Source organism: Eubalaena glacialis, chromosome 17 (genome assembly GCF_028564815.1).
Source record: "Eubalaena glacialis isolate mEubGla1 chromosome 17, mEubGla1.1.hap2.+ XY, whole genome shotgun sequence".
Classification (NCBI taxonomy): Eukaryota; Metazoa; Chordata; class Mammalia; order Artiodactyla; family Balaenidae; genus Eubalaena; species Eubalaena glacialis.
In genome coordinates, this window is record NC_083732.1 from 56,382,757 (window position 1) to 56,406,560 (window position 23,804).

Below are 23,804 nucleotides of genomic sequence, written 5' to 3' on the forward strand. Positions count from 1 at the left end.
AAAATATTGGTCAATGACTATTCAAAGCTCTTGAGCAGCTTCAGTCTTTATATTGTAAGGGACTCTACTCTGCATTAGCTTTAGCAACTTGTTGGTGGACAAGAGATGACACCAAGCCAAAGGCAAGATGCTTTTACCATTTTTGATCTTCAATGACTCCTGGGTTCTTAATAGCTTATAACCCATCGATCTAATAAATATATTTAAAGAATTCTCTTTTTTTCTCTGAGCAAGTAGCTAGCTTTTCACCTACCTCTACTGAAACTCATCTCATAACTTACCTATTCTTTCACAGAATCTTAAAACTGTATCTTGCAGTTTATCCTGTCAACTAACCATTTTCCTACAGAAGTATCATATATGAAGTTGAGGATTATCCTTTTCACATATCTTTAAACAATTATTCAATGTAAGTATACCTATACTTGCTATATAGGTATGTTTCCTCAAGTGAAAAAAGAGAAAAATATTTATTTACCTAGCGTGTATTTGTTGCTATACTATGAACTTTCAAAAATTTTAATTTACTTCATCATCAGAACAAATATTTGAGGTAGGTATTGTCTCCAGTTTACAGATGAAAAAACTAAACTTTAGAAATAGTAAACCAGTTGCCCAAGGTGAAACGTCTAAGAAGCAGTATCCAAACTTAGGTCTGTATCATTACACAGATCATGCATTTAATTCCTTCACTGTACTTTCCGAAATATAAATGGGTCATATTTTGAATAATGATTTTATCATTTGTAAAACACCTTCCTAATATGTATCTTTTAATTTTAAAACAATTCCAAGAGTAATTGATATTCCCATATTAAGGCCCAGGAAGTTGAGACTCAGCAGTTAAATTGATAGGACTAAATCTCAGTTATGGAGAGTACAGTCAAGTATGGAATACCAGATCTTCTGCTACCAAGGGCAAAAGGTGCAGATCTAACCTTAATAGATGCTCCTCTGTTAATGATGTCTAGATACAGTGGAATAGAAGAAAACCAAGAGTTGTACTTAGATTGACAAGGATTCCAAGAGATGAGGGAAGTTTAAAAAGATAGGTCAGTAGTTGTTAAAAGCAACCCAGAAGACCATACTAAAATCTATTATATATAGTGTATGACAGCATGATGACATGGTGGAAAGTATATGAGCCTTGACATCAGAGTCTTAAGTTTGACTCCTGCTTTTGGTACTTACTTACTTTCTTTCTTTTTTTCTTTTTGTGAAGCATGTTAAAGTATATACCACATATCATTTCACCTCTATAAACTTCAATATGCATCTCTAAAAATATAAACATTCTCTTACCAACTACAATGCTATTTTAACAAAATTAATAGTAATTCTTGATATCATTTAATATAGCCAGGCCATAATCAGGTTTCCCTGGTCGTCCCATAAATGACTTTTTACGATCGGCTTATTTGAAGCAGGATCCAATGTCTCCACATTTCCTTTGGTGAGTGTATTTAAGTCTCTCTTAACCCACAGTGATACTCCCTTATTTTCCATGCCACTGACTTGTTAGAGAAACCAGATCAGTTGTCCTGTAAGAGGCCCATATTCTGTGGTGTCACTTCCTTTTGGTGTCACTTAACTTTGTTCATCTAGCTCAAGGGTCAGCAAACTTTTTCTGTAAAAAGCCAGATAATAAATATTTTAGGCTTTGTGGGCCATATGGTCTCTATCACAACTACTCAGCTCTGTCACTGTAACGTGAAAGGAGCCATAGACAAGACTTAAATGCAGGGGCTTCCTTGGTGGCGCAGTGGTTAAGAATCCGTCTGCCAATGCAGGGGACACGGGTTCGAGCCCTGGTCCAGGAAAATCCCACATGCCGCGGAGCAACTAAGCCCGTGCGCCACAACTACTGAGCCTGCGCTCTAGAGCCTGCATGCCACAACTACTGAAGCCCACACGCCTAGAGCTCGTGCTCTGCAACAAGAGAAGCCACTGCAATGAGAAGCCTGGGCACCGCAGAGTAGCCCCCGCTCACCACAACTAGAGAAAGCCCGTGCACAGCAACGAAGACCCAACGCAGCCAAAAATAAATAAATTAAATAAATAAATTTTTAAAAAAAGACTTAAATGCATCAGAGTGGCTGTGTTTCAATAAAACATTATGAAAAAGACAAAACAAAAAACATGCAGTGGGCTGGGTTTGGCTCAAAGGCCATAGTTTGCAAGCTCCTGCTGCAGAAGCTTGATTTCATGCAGGTTCAACATTTTTGGCTGGAATTCTTCTTCAGAGCTGGTGCTGTTTGCTTTATATGTATCCCTGCAGGCTCACTATCTGCTTGCCCTACTTTTTATAAGTCTGAGATTAATCAATAGGTCCAGATAGGGCAGTCTGATCCCTCTACTGTAACTTCCCACACAACCATTTGTCTAATAGTTTCATTTATTGATGATCATAGCCTGAATAAATTATCTCATTAGGGGTGGAAAAATAATTTTCTAATCCTGCCATTCTTTATACACTCATTAGCTAAACTTCTGCAAAGAACTTTCCCTCAACAAATGTTATTTACTTACCCTGAAACACAGTTAATACAGAAAAAAGGGAGGATAAATGCTTAATTCTTTCCTTATAATTGTTTATTTTCAGAGTATGGAGTTAATGCCCTATTTGTTACCACTGCTATCTGGTAACTTGTTGAAATGATATGTGTGTGTGTGTGTTTCTTATTACAAGTCTGTTGTTATGAACCAAGGAGTTTTCTATATTCAACCAGCTGTCTTTATTACTCTTTCTGATACTTAAGTTCTCTCATCTTTGGCCAATGGGAGCCTCTTTATATTGGTCCCTGTGTCCTTTTGGCATGAACCACTAACTAGTCTTTGAGAGTTCCTTGCTTTTTGATACAACAGAATGTCCCAGGCTCATCTTTTGGTATTTTCTGCCCCAGACTGAAATCAGCCATTCATCCATGACCCTTGGATCCTTTCAATGAGGAACGGTATTTACGATGACAGAGTTCCCGTTGTGCTCAATGCTATTGTGCTGTTATTACAACGTGTCACTGGTGAGGGTACAAAAAAAATATAACCTTGGGACTTCCCTGGTGGCACAGTGGTTAAGAATCCGCCTGCCAATGCACAGGACACAGGATCGAGCCCTGGTCCAAGAAGATCCCACATGCCGCAGGGCAACTAAGCCCGTGCTCCACAACTACTGAGCCTGCGCTCTAGAGCCCGCGAGCCACAACTACTGAGCCCACGTGCCACAACTACTGAAGCCCATGCACCTAGAGCCCGTGCTCTGCAACAAGAGAAGCCACTGCAATGAGAAGCCAGCGCACGGCAACAAAGAGTAGCCCCCGCTCGCCGCAACTAGAGAACGCCCGCGTGCAGTGACGAAGACCCAAAGCAGCCAAAAATAAATAAATGAATTAATTAATTAAAAAATATATATATATAGTCTTGAATTCCTGGGCAGAAGCTTAAAGTAGTATACTCTTTCTGGAAAACAAACCCTAACTCTAACTGTGTGACCTTAAGAAATTATTTAATTCCTCTATGGCTGAGTTTTCTGTAAACTGGAATTAAAACAGGGTCCATCTCACAGTTTTAATATAAAGATTAAATGAATTTACAAATATATGGCATTAAAAGCAATGATTAGCATACGGTAAGCACTCAACAACAATCAGGTACTATTTTTATTGAGAGCTTTGAAAATACTCCAATCTCTGACCCAGTAACTCCACTTTTATGACTTAACCATAAGGAAAATAATTTAAAAATTAAGATAAAAATTAACAAAAGCATGTCAATTACACTATTTATAAATGTGAACAAAACTGTAAACGATCTAATGGTCACCATTAGGGAAACAGTTTATGAAGAAAAAGTGATATGGAAAAATGCCCAAGATATATGTCGAGTAATACTAATAAACCCATCAGCCAAAGATACCATTTCTACTAGTCAAGTATGAACGCTTATTTCATTGCGCCCTAACCACATTTTGATTTGTATGCCATTATTGAACATTTTGAACACTTAACAGAACAGTCTGACTTTTACATATTTACTAAATTAGTATGTGGTATCTATTTGCATTTCTTTGTGAATTTAATTTTTGTTTCTAATTTTATTAGCTATCCAATTACTATTTCTATAAATTATCTTTTGTCCATCTACTGAGGAAGAAAGAAAATTAACATTTTATATAGAAAGTATTTGCATAAGTTATTTAAAATGCTCACAACAAACCTTGAGGGTACACAGCATAAAATCCAATAATCTAGCATCTTGCCATTTAGAAATCTCAATTAATAGCAAATCAAAATTAATTCAGAAAACACTAATGATCTGGCATCTGTGGCTCATCTATCAGCATCACAAGCAGATGAGTTCTAGTAATGAATTTAAAAAAGCAAATATATCAGGAATTAATCAGTTTGCATATAAGCTGCATTGAGTTTAGGGAAGTCTCAGAGTAAAACTACAAAGCGGCATAGTGTAATGGTTAAGAGCACCAATTCTTTGTGGGTTCAGATACAAGCTCTTCCACTTACTAATTATGTGACCTTGGCTAAAATACTTAACTTCTCTGTGTCTCTGATTCCTTATATGTAAAGTGGAAATAATAATAGTATCTAAGCTAACAGGGTTGCTATGAGAAGTAAATGAGTGTGTGTGTGTATATATACATACACAAACACACCGTGATTAGAACACTGCCTAGTACATAGTAACTGCTGTATGTTTGCTATTGTTACACAAATGAGTTTATAAATCGATCCCTCCTTGTCTCCTACTACTTTGTATAGCATAGTTTGCTATTCAAATACTGTATTGTTTTGTGACTATTTCAAAATATTCTTACTTTAATTAGCTATGCACAATTTGGGTGATCAAGGTACGATTCTTTTTAAAGTGCCTCTGATAACACGATTCTTTTTAAAGTGCCTCTGATGCCAGACATAATATCCTAAAAATAAACAAACAAACAAACAAACAATAAAGCAATCTCAAGAAAGAACAACAAAGCTGGAGGCATCATGCGCCTTGATTTCAAACTACATTACAAAGCTATAGTAATTAAAACAGTGTGGTATTGGCATAAAAACAGACACATACATCAATGGAACAAAATAGCCAGAAATAAACCCACACATGTATGGTCAATTAATTTACAACAAAGGAGCCAAGAATATACAATGAGAAAAGGATAATATCCTAAAGGATAAATGGTGTTTGGAAAACTGAATAGCCAGAAGCAAAAAAATGAAAATGGACCTCTATCTTTACACCATACACAAAAATTAACTCAAAATGAATTAAAGACTTGAACATAAGACCTGAAACCATAAAACTCCTTAAAGACAACACAGGCAGTAAGCTCCTTGACACAGGTCTTGGTGACAATTTTTGAATTTGGCACCAAAAGCAAAAGCAACAAAAGCAAAAATAAAGAAGCAGGACTATATCAAACTAAAAAGTTTCTGCACAGCAAAGGAAACCATCAATAGAATGAAAAGGCAGCCTACTGAATGGGAGAAAATATTTGCAAATCATATATTTGATAAGGGGCCAATATCCAAAATATACAAAGAACTCAAACAACTCAATAGCAAAAAAACCCAAACACTCAGATTACAAAATGGGCAGAGCGTCTGAATAGACATTTTTCCAAAGAAGACATACAGATGGCCAACAGGTACATGACAAGATGCTCAACCTCATTAATCATCAGGGAAATGCAAATTAAAAACCACAATGAGATATCACCTCAAACCTGTCAGAATGGCTCTCATCAAAAAGACTAGAAATAAGTGTTGGTGAGAATGTGGAGAAAGGGAACCCTTGTGTGCTGTTGGTGGGAATGTAAAATTGGTGCAGCCACTATGGAAAACAGTATGGAGGTTCCTCAAAAAATTAAAATTAGAACTACCATATGATCTATTCAATTCCACTTCTGGGCATTTATCTGAAGAAAATGAAAACACTAACACTAAAAGATATACTCACTCCCATGTACACTGCAGCATTTACAATATTCAAGATATGGAAACATCTAAATGTCTATCAATGAATAAATGGATAAATAAATTGTGGTATATATATTACATATATATGATAGAATATTATTCAGCCATAAAAAATGAAATCTTGCCTTTTGTGACAACATGGATGGACCTGGGGGCATTATGCTAAGTGAGAGAGGTCAGACAGAGAAAGACAAATACCATATGATATCTCTCATATGTGGAATCTAAATATATATATATGCGTGTGTGTATATATATTTCCAAGCTCACAGATACAGAAAATAAAGCAATCAATATAGATCATATACACCACAACTACAAAGGTTTCTAACCTCCCACAGCAGTCCTTCTCAAACTTGAATATGAAAGAAACCACTTGGGGATCTTGTTAAAATGGAGAGTCTAATTCAGTATCTGGGGCAGGGTCTGAGAATCTGCATTTCTAACAAGCTTCTTAGGTAGTACCAATGCAGCTGGTTCAAGAACAGCACTATTAGGGAACATGAATGAGCTTTAAGGAGTTCTGGAATCACACATTATCACATACAACATTTTCTGTGACTGTGCATATGTGGATTAGTTTCTGAGGAAAGGACCTACATACAGTTCTTACCATATTCTCACGAGTGGGGGAGCAAGTAGGGGAAAGGGCAGGTAGAGAGTAAGAGAATTTGTGGGAGAGGTGACAAAGGCACAAATCAGTTCCACTGCTAAATGAAAAAAAACTGTCATTATAAAAAGGAAAAATTATTTGTAAAGGCAACTATTTTACATATGTACAACAATTATAACTTATAAGACTAAGCTGAGGAATGAGACAATTCTATATTATAGACAATTATATTGTAGAAAATTACAACTTAGAAGACCAAATTGAAGAATCTTTAAATTCTAGAATAAAAAGACAAGGATATAAAACTAAGAGAGAAAAAAGATACAGCCAGGATATCTACTATTCACTTAACGGGAGTTTTAAAAGTAGAGAACATAGGATAAAAGGCATTTAAAACACATATACATAGGTATACATACATATACACACATACACACGATACATATATATACCTATGTGCATATATTCATACACATATATGTACATGCACATGTATTTTAGAAAAATATCTTTAGAACATACAACTAGATATGTTCAGATAAAATGCCCACCAAATACCAAACAGTAACAATGACTGAAGATACATACTAAACACACACTGGTGAAAACGGTAAACTCCAAAGATAAAAAGAAATTTATGATAAGCTTCCAAAGGAACAAAGGAATTACAATCAAAATGGGAACTTAAAGTTACAAGATGATAAAGTAACATACACAGAATTCTGAACAGAAAATATTGGAACCTGGAATTCTATACCCAGCCAAACCATTATTCAAGTGTGATGGCAAAATAAAGAAACAATTTCAACTGTGCACACCTAAGAATATATGCAACCAATATGTATTTCTTAAGGGGGGGGATAATATACAAGAATGTACTTCAGCAAAATAGAAATATCAATCTTATTAAAGACTTCAAGAAAACAGACATGGGACAAAGAAAATGGTAAGGGAGAGGGAGAATAAAACTTAAGGAATCAAAATAATTGCTGAGAATGAGGATACAAATTTTAATGTAATTAATTTGGGGAAGTATTTTAACATCTTTTTTGTTTTCTATGTCTGGTGTATATTTGTTCTGTAAATAAGTTCACTTGTATCATTCTTTTAGATTCCACATATAAGTGATATTATATGATATTTGTCTTTCTCTGCCTGACTTGCTTCACTTAGTATGATAATCTCTAGGTCCATCCATGTTGCTGTAAATGGCATTATTTCATTCTTTTTTATGGCTAATATTCCATTATAAATACACACATACACACACACCACATCTTCTTTATCCATTCATCTGTTGATGGACATTTAGGCTGTTTCCATGTCGTGTCTATTGTAAATAGTGCTGCTATGAGTACTGGGGTGCATGTATCTTTTCGAATTAGAGTTTTTGTCTTTTCTGGATATATGCCCAGGAGTAGGATTGCTGGATCATATGGTAACTCTGTTTTTAGTTTTTTAAGGAACCTCTAGACTGTCCTACAGTGGCTGCACCAATTTACATTCCCACCAACAGTGTAGGAGGGTTCCCTTTTCTCCACACCCTCTCTAGCATTTATTGTTGGTAAACTTTCTGATGATGGCCATTCTGACTGGAGTAAGGTGACAGATACCTCATTGTAGTTTTGATTTGCATTTCTCTAATAATTAGCAACACTGAGCATCTTTTCATGTGCCTGTTGGCCATCTGTATGTCTTCTTTGGAGAAATGTTTATTTAGGTGTTCTGCCCATATTTTGATTGGGTTGTGGGGTTTTTTTGATACCAAAAATATAATTTATAAAATAAAAAATTGATAAATTGAATTTTATCGATTAAAAAAACTTCTGTTTTGCCAAGGCCACTGTCAAGCGAATAAAAAGACAAGCTATAGACCTGGTGTGTGTGTGTGTGTGTGTGTGTGTGTGTGTGTGTGTATTGATATCTATACAGATATAAAAACTCTCAAAATTCAGCAGTTAAAAAATAAACAACCAAGCCAAAAATGGGCAATGGACTTAAATACTTCATCCAAGGGGATACAAAGATGGCAAAAAAAAGTATATGAAAAGATGTTAAACATCATTAGTCATTTTAAAAAATGCAAATTCACATCAGATGAGATACTGCTATTTACCTAACAGAATGACAAAAACAGAAAATATTGACAACACTAAGTGCTAGCAAAGATGCAGAGCCACTGGAACTTGCACACGTTGCCAGTGAGAATGCAAACTGGTACAGCCACTGTGGAAAATGGTTTGGCAGTTTCTTATAAAGTTAAGCATATATGTATAACTTATGACCCAGCAACCCTACTCCTAATTATTTATCCTAGAGAAATAAAGCATATCTACACAAAAACCTGTATAGGAATGTTCACAGATAATAAATAAAATAGCCAAAAGGTGGAAACAACTCTAATGTCCTTCACCAGGTGAAGTGACCGACTGTGGTGCATCCATACAAAATGGCATATTGATCAACAATAATAAACTGTTGTCCTGTGCAACAGTGTGGATGATCGCAAAGACTATGCTGAGTAAGGGAAGCCAGTCTCAAAAGGTTACACACTGTACACTTCTATTTATTTGAAAAAGACAAAACTGTAGTAATGAAAAATAGATGGGTGGTTATCTGAGATTATGGGTGGGGAGAGGATGTGACTATAAAAGATAGCAGGAGGGAGTTTTTTTGGGTGATGTATCCTTATTTGCATGGTAGCTACACAAATCTGTAATGTGTTAACATTCATAGACCTGTACACCAAAAGGAAAAAGAATTAATTCTACTGTATATTTTTAAAAATAAAAATTAAAAAATTAACAAACTAAACAATCATCTTAAAAGCTAGAAAAACAACAAAATAAACCAAAAAAAAGTGCAAAGAAGAAATTAATAAAATAGAAAACAAGAAAATCAGTAGACCATAAAACCAAGAGCTGATTCTTTAAGAAAACCTAAAATAGAGAAAACTGTGATAAGTGTGTTCAAGAAAAGAATGACAGACAGGTATTAGGAATGACAAACGTGATATAATCACACGTAGAAAATATTTTTGAGAGCACATTACGTACAACTTTAAAGCAAATGTGGAAATAGAAATGAAGTTACAATATTCTAGGAAAATATGACTTAGTATTTTTAACAAAATTGGCTCAAAGAGGTAGAAATTGAAAAGATAAAGTTATTCCCCAAAAGTACCATGCCCTTATAGTTGCAGGGTAGAGTTCTAAAAAACCTATAAAAAATCGTAACTTCTATTATTTTAAATTTTGTTGTAGCGAGCCCCCTACTTAGGTCAGGGAACAAAAGAATAAATTTTTTAAAAATACACGAAATAAATAAAAAGTGGGGATAAATCACGTATCCTAATTTGAATTCTCTGTAACACCCACATACTTCAATCAAATCAAGCCTCAGTTCCTTATTGTAATACAGTGGAAAAAGTAATGTGGAGCTGAATCCTATTCAGACTGAATTTATGCAATTTTATCTGTGCTCACTCATATTTTTCATATGGCCCCTAAATACAACCATTTTATCTGGTGCTCAAAAAAACTTCTGTACCAACACTAGAGAGAAAACTGGATGTTTTATACTTAATGAAAGCATGCTGTTCAGCACTGAATATTGTAAAACATGTATACTGTACTTGAAGATGATTTCAGAGAGTTTTAAAAGAACTATACTTTAGCCTTACTCACTGACATCAGAACCTAAACTGTGTGTAGTGATTCCACTCCAGCTGCACAAATAGTAGGCTCCCCCTCCATCTCCCACCCTCTTACCAGCGTGAATAGTCTTACGTACAAGTAATCATGTCAGTGAAAACACAAGGTCATACCTTACACAGTACTGGGGCCATATTTTGGTTAACGCTATGGCTGCTATCTTTTGAGCAAATAAGTGTGGTCTTAAAGTATAATCATCCCCAACAGACTAGAAGTGCCCATCTGGCAGAACACAGTGGTCCTTCCCCTGGACTTGAGCTCAGTCTTCATTTAGCATCTCCATTTTACTCCACAGATGCCTCTTTCAGACATGAATTCTACTTCTCATACAACCAGTCCATTTCCACTAAGGTATCTTATTTGCTTCTTTGGTCATAAGGCCCATTCATAAGAAGGGATTTACTTCTGACAGGCTCATCTGTATTACCTTGCTTAATGAAACAAAGTTTATCCTCACTAGGAATGAAAACATTTCTCCTGCCAGCAGGACAAGGCTGTTCATTTTTGCTTTCTTATTGTAACCATAGCTATACAGGTCTCCTTCCCTAACCTGAAAAGGCAAAATAATCGCAACTGGAACAATAAATTTTTTTACACTGTTCTTGACCACTGAAATCAATTTTAAAAGGTGTATTATTATAAGTGTATCTAAAAGAACAGATCAACAGATATGAAAATTGGGAAGAGGAGAGAGGAAGTCAGGTCACAGGAGAGAGAAAGAAAAGGGGTGGAGGGAGTTAGAAAGCTGGCAGTAACTACAGACTGATTTCATAGATACAAACACAAAGCCTTAAGAAAATTAGTCAATGTATTCCAGCAGATCAAAAGACAATATATCATTACCAACTTGTTGTGGTCTATCCCATAAATGCAAAAGTAGTTCAACATAAGGAATCACATGAATGTAATTTACTCCATTCGTGGATAAATGAATTCATTTATTCAACAAATACTGTCTGGCATGATGCTAGGTATGATTCACTCACATAATTCTGGCCCTCATAAATAACTTATGATCATCTTGGAAATGAAAACACTTATGTGTCAAAATTAAATATCTATTCTCAAAACCTTATTTCATATAGGAACTCATGTAATACCTCCAATTTGATTAAGAATATCAGAAACCTATAGCAAGCATCACACTTAAATTTTTGAAAAAAAGGGGATGGGAACCATTAAAACTAAAGACTTAACAGATATCGACTGCAGAGTATGGACCTTATCTGGATCCTGATCCAAAAAGTTTCTAAAACTTCATGTTTATATAACAACCAGGGCAATGTGTATATGGCTAGATATGTAATGATAATTAGGAACTGTTAACTTTTTAAGTGTGATAGTGGTATTGGACTTAAGGTTTGTTTTTTGTTTTTGTTTTTTGAAGCCTTCACATCTTAGAGATACATACTGAAATATTATTAGATTAGGTACTTGGGATTTGTTTCAAAATCATTTGCGTTTAGGGAGTGGGTGGAGGAGTGGGTAAGACAAGGCTGGCCATATAATGATCACTCGTTGAAGCTGGATGTTGGGTATGTCAGGTTAATTATACTAGTGTCTCTACTTTTGAATATGCTTGAAATTTCCAAAGTACAAAGTTTTTAAATTGTTTTTAATTATCAAACGCAATGGCAAAAAATCAAGCAAAAAAGAACAAAAACTAAATGCAAACACTAGAGAGAATCTACATTATCAGAAAACCTTCTATGGATACTATTATTCAACATTATTCTATTCTTTTTTTTAAAAGTTATTACTTAATAACTTTTATTTGAAATATACATACAAAAATGCACTAATTGCAAGTTTATAGTTCCATGAGTTATCACCTCCAAAACCCGTATCTGTGTAAACCACCGCTTAGGTCAAGATATTGATTCGACCAGCAGCCCAGAAGCTTCCATGGTACCCCTCTCAATCACTACCCACCCCCGCCCAACCCCAAGAGGCAACTGCTCTCCTACATTAGTCTAACTTCGAACACTGTACTCATACGGTAGCTATAATTGTGTGCCTAACATTTTTTGATCAACGTGAAATTTACCTACCCTACCTGCAGCGGCACTTTGGGGTTTTTTCCTTATTTTTTAAAAATTTGTTCTTTTCCATTACCTTGTAATGAATGAGAGCACCCTGTTCTCAAAACGTGGTCAGTGGACTCTTGGGAATTCCCAACACCCTTTCAGAGTTTAATAGAATACAGAAAGCTCACTGATTTGATTTCAGATTCCACATTGCAACTAAACTTTAAAAAACTACTTGTCAAGTTCTGGTGTAGCATCAAAGAATATTCACATTTATCTGAAAAGGCTACTAAAATTCTTCTCCCTTTACAATTATCTATGTGAAGCCAGATTTCCTTCCTATACTTCAAGCAAAACATGTCACAACAGACTGACTGCAAAAGCAGACGTGAGAAATCAGCTGTCTTCTATTAAGCCAGACATTACAGTGATTTGCAAAAATGTATAGCAAGGCCATCCTTCTTACTAAACTTTTTTTTTTTGGAAATTTTAGTGGTCATTTTACATATTTTTAAAACATATGCTACTTAAGGTCACACGTAATGGGGTTGGTTTCTTGTCATTTTGAATGGGTTAATAAATATTTTAACAATCTCTCAACTTTAATTTACCATATTTAAAAACATATATATCTGTCATACAAAAAACATTTTTTGGATCCCTCAATAACTGTGGAGCCCTGCATCCCAAAAGTTTGAGAACTGCTGCTGTACAGTTTTCCCTTATGTGAATATACGATATACCATAATTTATTCATCTATTCTATTGCTGATGGACATATGGGCTGTTTCTAATCTGGAATTAAAACAAGCAAGGATGCTATGAATATCCTTGTACGTGTCTTCTGACGCACATGACGTCCCCACTTCTGTTGAGTTTATACCAGGAGCAGAACTGCTGGATCACAGGGCATGTTTACACTCAGCCTTAATAGATACTGACTGTTTTCAAAGTGGCTATTAAGCATTTGAAATGTGGTTAGTCTAATTGAGATGAGCTGTAAGAATAAAATTTACACTGGAGGGCTTCCCTGGTGGCGCAGTGGTTAGGAATCCACCTGCCAATGCAGGGGACACGGGTTCGAGCCCTGGTCCGGGAAGATCCCACATGCCGCAGAGCAACTAAGCCCGTGCGCCACAGCTACTGAGCCTGCGCTCCAGAGCCCGCGAGCCACAACTCCTGAAGCCCGGGCGCCTAGAGCCCGTGCTCTGCAACAAGAGAAGCCGCCGCAATGAGAAGCCCGCGCACCGCAACGAACAGTAGCCCCCGCTCACCGCAACTAGAGAAAGCCCGTGCACAGCAACAAAGACCCAACTCAGCCAAAAAAAAAAAAAAAAAATTTACACGGATTTTGAAGACTTAGTATGAAAAACATAATGCAGAATATTTCATTAGTAATTTTGTATTGATTACATGTCAAAATGATAATATTTTAGATATATCAGGTTAAATACATTACTAACATTAATCTCACCTGCTTTTTTAAAATTTTTAATGCGGCTACTACAAAATTGAAAACTATGTATACGACTTACATTTGAGCCTCACAATATGTATCTGTTAGGCAGCGATAGATGCTCCAGGGGGAAATACAGAGAGGTAAAACAGGAAAATACCAAATGTGCATACTAAGAACAGTCTGAGATGCTTAGGAGACAGGCACCTAGTTTTGAGGAACCAGAAAAGACTTCCCAAAGGAGGTAATATGTAAAGGAAAGCTGAAGGCTGACAGGAGTTAGCCTAGTGAAGAAAGTGGTGGAGGAAGATAAAACCAGGCAGGGAGAACAGTGTGTGCAAAGGCCAGGAGACAAGAGAACCGTGTTCAGTACGGCACAAACACGGCAGAAGGGAAGGGCGTGGTGGAGGGAGTGACAAGAGACAAGAAAGGGAAAAACTAGCTACATCGTGAAGGGCCTAGTGATGCTTCTATTTTAAGAATAGGGAACTATTGGTTTTAAGCAAGAAAGTTACATAATCATATCCTCACTGTAAAAGAGTCACTCTGCTGCTCCTCTGTGTGATGTGAGTGAATCAGGACAAGACCAGAGTCAAGACTAGTTGGGGCTGTTACAATAACATAGATTAAAAACTAACGAGCCTTTACATGAAGAGAACAGCAGCAGAGAGACGCAAACCTTAGGCAAAATCACTACTCTCAAAGCTTCAGTTTCTTCTAATAATACCTACCTCAGAGTTATTTTGAGGATTTAAGAAAAGCATCTTTTTGTAAAGGAGTTCTGTATTCTAACTCTTGGTAAAAGGTTTTAGTATCACTAGAACAGGCAATAATAATTCCAAGAAACTGAATTCTATTTCAGAATATGCCAGATAAAAGATTCATGTCTTCTCCAACTTATTAAAACCTATAAGATACTTTAACAATCAATGAAATTAAGTCAGATAATTACATTTGAACGGTAAATTCCAACTATGACACATCCCACTGTGCTCCATTTAACCTCGATATGAAAAGATTAACACCATAACACATCTCTAAAAACTGAAATTCAAGTGAATTAAAGGTAAGTATGAAGTTACTCTCATTCAATGGTAAAAACATGAATGTAAAACGATTTCACTTCTTCACCAAACTGATACTAGCAGGGCAGGGCAGTGAGTTATAAAGTATTCGAGAGAACTAGAAAACTGTTCAGTTGGCTTCATTTATTTTGAAGTTTTGGGACCTTCTAAAGTAATATATTCTGTAAATAAACTATTCAATCCAGGGAAGAAAGGTAAAAGGTCACTTTATTTTTCCAAAAATGTTTGAAGTTCTCTAATCCACCAATGCATTCTTGACTCTTCTAAGATATAGAGCAATCTTTAATTGATTACTTAGTAGAAAGCGTTTAACTTGGGCAAAAAGTCCTTGAAATCTAACTTTTATTCCACCCTTTCCTTTTTGCCTGAAATACTTTTAAAACACTGTAGAAAGTTTTGTTCTGTACTTATTTCATCCACAAAAATGAATAGTCCTTAGAACTGAGTTCTCCACAGAACCCTTCTTAAGCCTTCCCCCTTGTAACTTAAATCCCTACTCCTTAGTGTCATATGCTATACAACTATTCACACACAATATCCCTTCTTGAACTGAGTGTTCTTAGCCTTCTCTTTTCTAGATTAAAGTAAGCAGAAACTTAACTTCCTAAGGGTCTAAACTGATTTACTGAATTGTGAAAACAGAAATCACCCGCAACCTCTCAGCCCTTTTCTTCACTCTCACCTGATGATCTCATGTCCTAACACTTTGAGAATTCTCCATCATCCTACTACAAAACCTACAGGCCTAAGTACACTTGAACTAATATTTTCCTCCTTAACCTCTTGTGAGGAGAGAGGAAGCACCCCTTTCTTCCCTATCAAAGGGGCAATCCATACTCTTCTTTCCACCTCCACTGCTACCACCTCAGTGTCTCTCACCTGCATTACAGCCAAAACCTATCATCCCACCTCTGCTCTTGCCTACTTCTCAACAATCCACACAGTGGCAAAAGCGACTGTTTCAAAACAAAGATCACATTACGTCATTTAAACTCTGTCAACAGTTACACTTAAACCCAAACTCTTTACCATAGTTTCCAAAGCCCTGAGTTCCTGCCTAAGATTCTAGCCTCACCTTGTCACTCTTATGACCACTGTGCTCCGGCTACGGATTTTATTTGTTTACCTGCAACACACCAGCTCTTCCACATCAGCTTTTTCCTAATTCTGGGTCTTTCACATGTTGCTCCCATGTGCAAGGCTCTCTTATCCCACTCATAACATGGTTAGCTATCCTTCAGGTCTTTCATTCTCCTCTACAAGGAAGGCTTCCTCTAACTACTCTGTGCCTGGTATTCACTATCGCTGTCTCCTGTTTGTTTTTTGCTAAAGCACTTACTACAAGTTATTCACTAGACTGGAAGCTCCATGAGGGCAGAAACCACGTCCACTAGGCTGTCATGCCTTACATAGTGCCAGACGTAAGCAAGTGCTCGCCAAGTATTTGCTAAATGAATGAAAGAGTAAAGAGACAGACAGGATTAGGTTGCGGTCCTGGCTCTACTACTTCCTAGTGGTTTGATCTTAGATAAGTGACAACTTCTCTGAGCTTCAATTTTTCTCTTCCATAAAAAGAGGAATAAATACCTTGTAGGATTTCTAAATAAGACCTAATGAATATTAACAGGCAATGAATGAAGACCAACCACAGTATCTGAACTTAATTTAGTAAATGTTAGTCTCCTTCCCTTCCTTCTATAGTTTAGAGAGTGAGAATTCCCTAAGCTAATTTCATATTGAAACTAGAGATAGACAGATAGACAGACAGATAGACAGACCTATCTATCTATATACACATCTACTGTTGCATCTACTTAAAAGGACTAATGACATGCATCTGAACAGACAAATTGGTAACTTGTATTTGTAGGATCTAATCCAATCCTATACCTTAGAAAATGGGGAATAAGTAGTATACATCTTACTCACCCCTCCCACAAAGGATGGGGTGGAGTGAGGAGAAAATTAAGAGAAACCAAGAAATGGGAGGGAAAGATAACCTGAGAAATTAGAAATCATTTATTCGACCTCAATTCCTAAGTTTAGAACAACCTTCATTTCCCTATAAAGACTTGTAGCAGGAACAGGATTAGTACTCATTCTGAAATTCTGAAATAAAACATTTTCTATTTGCTTAAATCTACATACATCTCACCTATATTAAAGGTATTTACCTCCTTTTTACCTTTCATTCTTTAAACTGTAATTTCATTGATAAGATGTTAAGAAAAAAACAACAAATACTCCCCAAATACAAAAACGCCTCACATCAGAAAAACAAAAAGTTCTCATTGTTGCCTTAATTTCTTGATAAGCTTTAAATTTTCTAACCACAAAAATTAAGTCCTTTTTTCCCCAAACATTTTTTTAAACTGTTACTTTTCAGCCTGACATCATTTTTATGTTTTCTTCAGAGATTTTACTTCCTAGGAACCTTCTAAATCATTTACCATGCATCATTCAGATCTCCTCCATACTCTCCCTGGAACACAGGTACCCCTCTGAAAGTGGTCATTTAATACTTTCTGCCTGGTAACCACCTAGAATTTTGTGGAATGTGCTGCATACCTTTATATTCTCCCTAGGATATGGATAGAATTTAGATTCTAAACCCAAGGAAGGGTTTATATTAAGCAATTAATTCAGTTTTATTCAACATATTTTATGTAATCAAGGTTGACTTTTTTAGAAGTAATTGGAATCTGGTTTAGATTATTTTTCTCATGTTCTAGTTATTTCTACAACCTTTCTAAAACTGGAACTTCTAGCCTATCCTTAAACTGGAAATTTATAAAATTCTGCTGAAAGTTCCATAAAATTCACAGAGAAAGACTCACTCATTAGACATAAGATGCAAGAGTAAAAAGAATACGCTATGCTCCCACAACATCTAGAACAGCAGTGTGTACAGAAAGAACTTTTGACTATAATAAGCTGAAAACCAGTTTAAAGACATTTTGTCATAAGTCAGTCAGTACATGTCAGGGAGAGTTCTTACTGCTCCCAAAAGCTCTAGCAGCAAGTAACCGAAGACTTTACCACCTACAACTCTTCAAGGCTACTGTAAAATGATATACAAATACAGCAAACATTTAAAATTACATTTTAAGGCTTCATCTAGGGCAGTGCTTTTACAAACTAATAATTGTATTCTGTAAGTGGGTCCAAAATTACTTTAATGAGTCCAAACCAGCAAACGAAGAAAGGAAGCAGGAGAGAAGAGAGGTGAAATAGACTAGAAAACATCAGAGTACATCACAGGTAGTACCAGCAAGTATTATTTCATGAACTTTGTTTTGTTCTGTATACTGGGAGTAATATAAAATGCATTTTGGGTATTTTAATCTTCTAAAAAGATTAGAAAACACTGATTTGGGAGACAAACAGAGTGGAAAAGGATAAAGCAATGGAACTGCGATAATTATCAAATTATGGCTTGGGAGGTTAGCAAGACTGACAGCTTCTATTGACTAGGAGACAGTTTGGGAAACCTCCACACATTTTAACAGCCAGATATCCCCATGTGAGATATGAAGAAGCACCTTCTCCTCTTACAGCAGGCCTAACACACGCCCAGCAAGGTCACAGCTGCCCCCACTAACTGTTCTTATCCCTTCAAACTTCCAACGGCAGAGGTCAACCTTTACCTTCTAACTCTCAGGAACATTCGGTGCAGTTAAGCTACGGCAGCTCCTGAAAGATAATTGTTGGTCTTTGAACAACTACTCCTAGAAAACATTAACTGTATTCCATATCATAATCTAGAGTTTCAAATAAGGCTTTGGCATTCAGAAAAGTAACTTGGAAGTAAAACAGTCATACTATTCCACTAAAACAGTCACATTTATTAGTCATATAGTCCACTAAAATGGTCATGTGAAGAAACTAAGCACCAAAATAGAAAGATTACTTTTAAAGTATTTGAAATGTTTCAAAGATTCAAGGCTCAACTTGGAGCCATTTAATATAACAGTTTAATAGATAAGAAAGAGTCACTCTGTGAAGAGTTAGTATTGGAACTGCCCAAATATCAGCCAATCAACCTGCATTTTTTTCACTGGGTCTAAGTTAAGGGTTACTCTGAATATTCAGTTGCATTAACAGAGGTTTCTCATTATTTTTGAAGCCACTTTGAAAAAAACACACATTTTGCTGTATAAGGGACAGTTTCATAAATTACAGTGTATATTTGTTCTAAAGGCTCAGAACAGGTGATGGGTACTTCTCAGGACGCATCCACTCCTCATCACAACTACTGCATATTCAAGTAAAACAACCCCACCATTGTTATGAAAGCACACACCCCCCCGCCCCCCCCCACCCCCCCCCCCCCCCGCCACACACACACTATTATTATAGCTGCTTCTTCTCTAATATAAATCCACACAGGACAGAAGAGGACAAAAAGTGCAGCAATAAAGAGAATTTCCCCAAATGCAGAGTGAAGGGTTCCTTTAATCTCTGCTCACAGTTTAGTGTCCCGCCTGGCTCACTACCTCCTTTTTCTTTATACTTTGAAACTTGCTGTGTGGCTTGCGATATCAACCCTTAGCATAATCACTTGCTAGTTTTATAATCTGACCCCACACTGTTGGAAAAAGGGGCTTCAGTCTTTGCCTACTAACAATTCCTCACTAAACACAAATTCCCAAAACATAAATATCTGATAAGCACCTACCAGAAAGTCATTTTGTGTACAAGTACAAAAGGATGCACCAAGACAAATTCGGGGGTTCACAGCCTCTTATCCCTAGAGGCAAAAAGACTTTTAGTTCAAACACTAATGACATAGCTCTTAATGAAAGCAGAGCTAAAAGAACCTGTTTATTTATCCAATCTGATCAGACATCACTAAGACTCAATTCTGATTACAGTAGAGGACAAAGCTGGACACTCTTAATCATCCTAGATTAAAGATGCCTCTAGCTTTCTGCTCTCTCCTGGGCCATTACACCAAACCTAGAGTAGAACTATACCCACCTTCAGGCTAGAAGAAACACATAATAGCTTATTGATCTCTGGTGCAGACCCAAACCCACAAGTCACCAAGCAAGTAGGGATCACAGCCACTTGATGCAACTAACAATCAGAAGTCATGCACTGGGTTTTCCGTTCAAATAAGCACACCATTGACAATTACCACATCAAATGTGGGCCAACTCCTCCCAAACAAAAATAAAAATATATTAATCAGGTCAGGGAGCAATACATTCTGAACCACACAGAAAAACTACTATTTCTTGGTTGGCAGTAAATGTCAATTTCAGTTCATTAAATTCTTCATTTCGTGTAATTTCTCAGGTTTTAAAAGTTACCGTGACATTCAATTCCATAGATAAATGCTTTCAAAAGAGATAATACTTACTCTTAAATTACATGTTGACTGAACTCCATCCCCACCACCATTCGGGGAATTAAGTGTTTGTGGCAAATGACTTAGACTTTTCAGAAGTAAAATTTACCAAAGAATGGTAACTTCTGATTATATTCTTCTGAAGAAATCAAAGCACCACTCCCAAAAATAAAGGTTAACTGTGTTCTCTGAAACAACTATACAATGTTTTTAACTGATGACCCAAAACAGTCAAGTCAGAAGTGGAACTCAAGTCTCTCAAGCAACGAATGTTCTTTCCAATTAATTCCATTTAGCTCTTGTTCTGACCCCTGTGTACTACGTAAAGCTTGGTCCTTACTCATAGCCTCAGCCTTCTCTTAACCTCAAAGGAATATATGTAATACAATCCACAGACTGGAATAAAGCAACAGTGACAACATTAGCGGACAATGATGGACGAAATGCCAAACGAACCGGGAGTCAGGGCAGACATGTACGCCCTAAGAGGGAGAGACTGAGGTGGGGCTGGAAACTATTTTCTGGCCTTCTCCCGCGTGCTGATCCAGAGGAAGGGGCAGGATCCTGCATGCCCGGCATCAGCAGAGCCCCCGAAGTGCAGGGATGGGAAGAAAAGAGTGGGCTGCTTTGCCAGGGAGTGGGGAAGGTGAGGGATCGGTGCGGTGTGAATTCCACTGGGGAGTGAACTTCCCGGCCCCGGGAGGCTCGGGGGTGGCAGGACGGTCCCGGCCAGCGGCGGGGGGCGACCTCCCTTTCTTTCTCCCACAGTCGTACATCTTTGTGTGTGTGGGTTATTCAAGGGGCTACGAGTCCTCGAGGAGCCAGCCGGCCACCGCGGCCCTCCAGCCCAGGTCGGAAAGTCCGTCCGCCACCCTCTAGCTCCCCGGGGGCTCCCCGGGTCCGGGGCGCCCAAACACCCTCCAACACCCCGAGGGTCTGGAGACAGACGGATGGACCAAAGCATCTTCGTGTGTGGACACCCCCTCCGCTACATCCATCCCTTGCCGGGTCTTTGTCCCGCCGGCGGCCGGGGTCTCTGCCGGTTCCTCGGGGATCCCCCTGTCCTGGAGGCCTCGGGGCCCGGGGTCGCCCCAGCTTTGTTCAGTGAGCGGGGCGCGGGAACGAGGACACTTACCGTACACCCCGGCGAGGAAAAGCAAGACCAGCGCAGACGTCCACCGCGGAGACTCTTTTGTGCTCCAGCGACGGGCCATAACCACGGCAGATGAAGCGAGCGAGAAGGAGATGGAGGAGGCGGAGGCGGAGGAGGAGGAGCTGGGGCCAGACGCCGCCGCCACCGAGCCCCCGGCTGCTCCCTGCGCTCTCCGCGGCGGCGGGAGGGGGAGGGGCCGCCGCCGCCGCCGCCGCCGCCGCCCGCGCGCGCTCTCTCCCTCTTTCTGCCTCCCTCCGGCCCCCCTTCAGCAGCTCGCCGGCTCCCACCCGGGGCGGCGCGAGAGTCCTCCACGGGACGGCTCTCCCGGGAGCCGGGGTAGCCAGCGCCGGTACGAGGTGAGGGGGCGGCGGACGCGCGGCTCCAGCCACGCGCCGCATAGGCTAGTCGGCGCCGCCACCCGCCAGACAGCGCGAGCCGGCACCCGCGCCCATCCGTGCGATCGGCAATCCCCTGGTCCGCCTGCCTTGGTTCCCACCCCGCGCTCCGCTGGACTTTCTAAGTCTCAGGGCCGCTTTCCCCGTGACTGGAGCCGGAGGAGCAAGGCAGTGCCAATAGATGAGCGAGCGAGAGAACGCGGGTCGATGGGTTCCCCCGGGCTGGGGAGTGGGGGCCGGCTTCGGCGCTTCGCCGCAGTCCGAGGTCTCGGGGCTGCCCCTGCGGGTTGTATGAGGACGTGTTGGGTGGCGGAGAGTGGCTGCGTGAGCGAGGAGAGTGGGTGTTCGGAGGCTGAGAACTTGGGAGTTACTCTCCCCTACCCCTCCCTTCCTCCACTTAACCCGCGCGGAGCTCGGAGTGGGTGGGCGCAGGTTAGTGCCGAGACCCCGGCCGCTGGTCGCTGTGAATGCCTGCTGGGGAGTGGGGCTGGACGCCCACGCTCAAGGTGCCCGCGATGAGCCGGGCAAGGTTGGAGTGCGGAGCACTTCCAGTCTGGCGTGGAGGTGGCTCTGACATCCCACGGGGGGCTTGAGCTGGGCCGGGATGTTCGGCTGGAGCCACCTCGGGGGTCGGGAAGTAGGAGAGGGGTTCATTCAGCGACCCGTGATTTCTCTAAACATCTTTCTCCATCCCAAGAAGTGTGACTCCTCCTTCCCTTACTTCTCCGTAGTACTTTATAAATACAATTGTAGTGACACTGGCACGTCAGACCTTCCGCCTTGTATTTGTAAAGTGTTTGTCGACACGTCTCATCTCCCCTACTAGATTATCACTGGCCTTTACACGCACTCTCCGGGCTATTCAAGGAAGACCTACAATGCACTATGCTGTCCAATTGACATAGGTTATCTCTTTTTAATCTCTAACAACCTTGTGATATAAATATTATTATCCATATTTTATAGATAAGAAAACGAGACAGGTTAAATTACCCAAAATAGTGTAACAAACGAATGGTTTGAAACAATTTTTCTTATTCCAAATTCAAGGCTGTTTCCTCTCTACTGCAGTGTACTCTAGCACAATGCTTAGTGCATAGTAGATAAATATTAAAATTTAAGATGAATTTCTTTGAAGGTACATTTAGTCTTTCCCTCTATCCGCTACCGATTTGTCCCGTTAGATTTTTTTTTCCAGGAAATGGTATTACAAATGGTGAAAAAATTAAACAATGCAAAACCCAATAATAACAAATCTTGTATCATTTGGCAAAACAAACAAAATCTAGAGCTCCAAAAATGTTTTGTACTCTCGTTGGAGAAAAAGGAGGAGCTTCAGTGTACTTCATTTAACAATCAGCAGTTGTCTGTCCTAGTTTTAGGATTTGAGATTCTACTTGCTTGATTCTTGAGATCTGTTTCCAGAAATTGCGCTGCCATGACTACTGTGTTTAGAACAGGTCACAAACAAAATGAAGAGAGACTGCACGGCATCTTCCTCTCTCCACTTTTAGTACCAGTCAAGGAACCCCAATCCCAAGACAAGAGGCACACTGCTGTCCTCCGTCCCTTGACTCTTGTATTCACACCCCTCTCACCCTTGCACTTGCTCATCCACCCAGACCTGTCTTCTGAGACTTATTGAGTTCTCAAACCTTTTGGTCTCAGGGGCCCTTTAAAAACACTTAAAATTTGGTGAGGACTCCGAAAAGCTTTTGTTTATGTGGATCACAGCTACTGATATTTATCATTTGGAAATTAAAACAATTTAAAAATATGTGTAAATTTACTTAAAATAAAAAATGCATTACAGGTTATCTCTATTTTCCAAAACAAAAAAATTTAGTGAAATGTGTGGCATTGTTTCCATCTTTGTAAATCTTAATGTCTGGCTTAATAGAAGACAGTTGGATTCTCATATCTGCTTCTGCATCCAATCTGTTGCAATATGTTGTGTTGGTTGAAGTATATGAAGAAAATCCAGATTCACAAAGATATGTATTGATAATTGGCAAA

The 23,804-nt window shown here is 38.7% G+C and overlaps 1 protein-coding gene across 2 annotated transcripts in view; it reads right to left on the reverse strand.

Moving 5' to 3' along the window:
- Positions 1-21,463, reverse strand: part of LRP12 (LDL receptor related protein 12) — an 80,551-nt gene extending 59,088 nt beyond the window's left edge. For both annotated transcript variants that reach the window (XM_061171484.1, XM_061171483.1), the window contains exon 1: positions 21,376-21,463. In XM_061171484.1, coding sequence (XP_061027467.1) covers positions 21,376-21,454 — 79 coding nt within the window. In that variant the 5' untranslated portion in view covers positions 21,455-21,463. The remainder of the gene's footprint in view (positions 1-21,375) is intronic.
- Between the last annotated feature and the right edge of the window lie 2,341 nt (positions 21,464-23,804).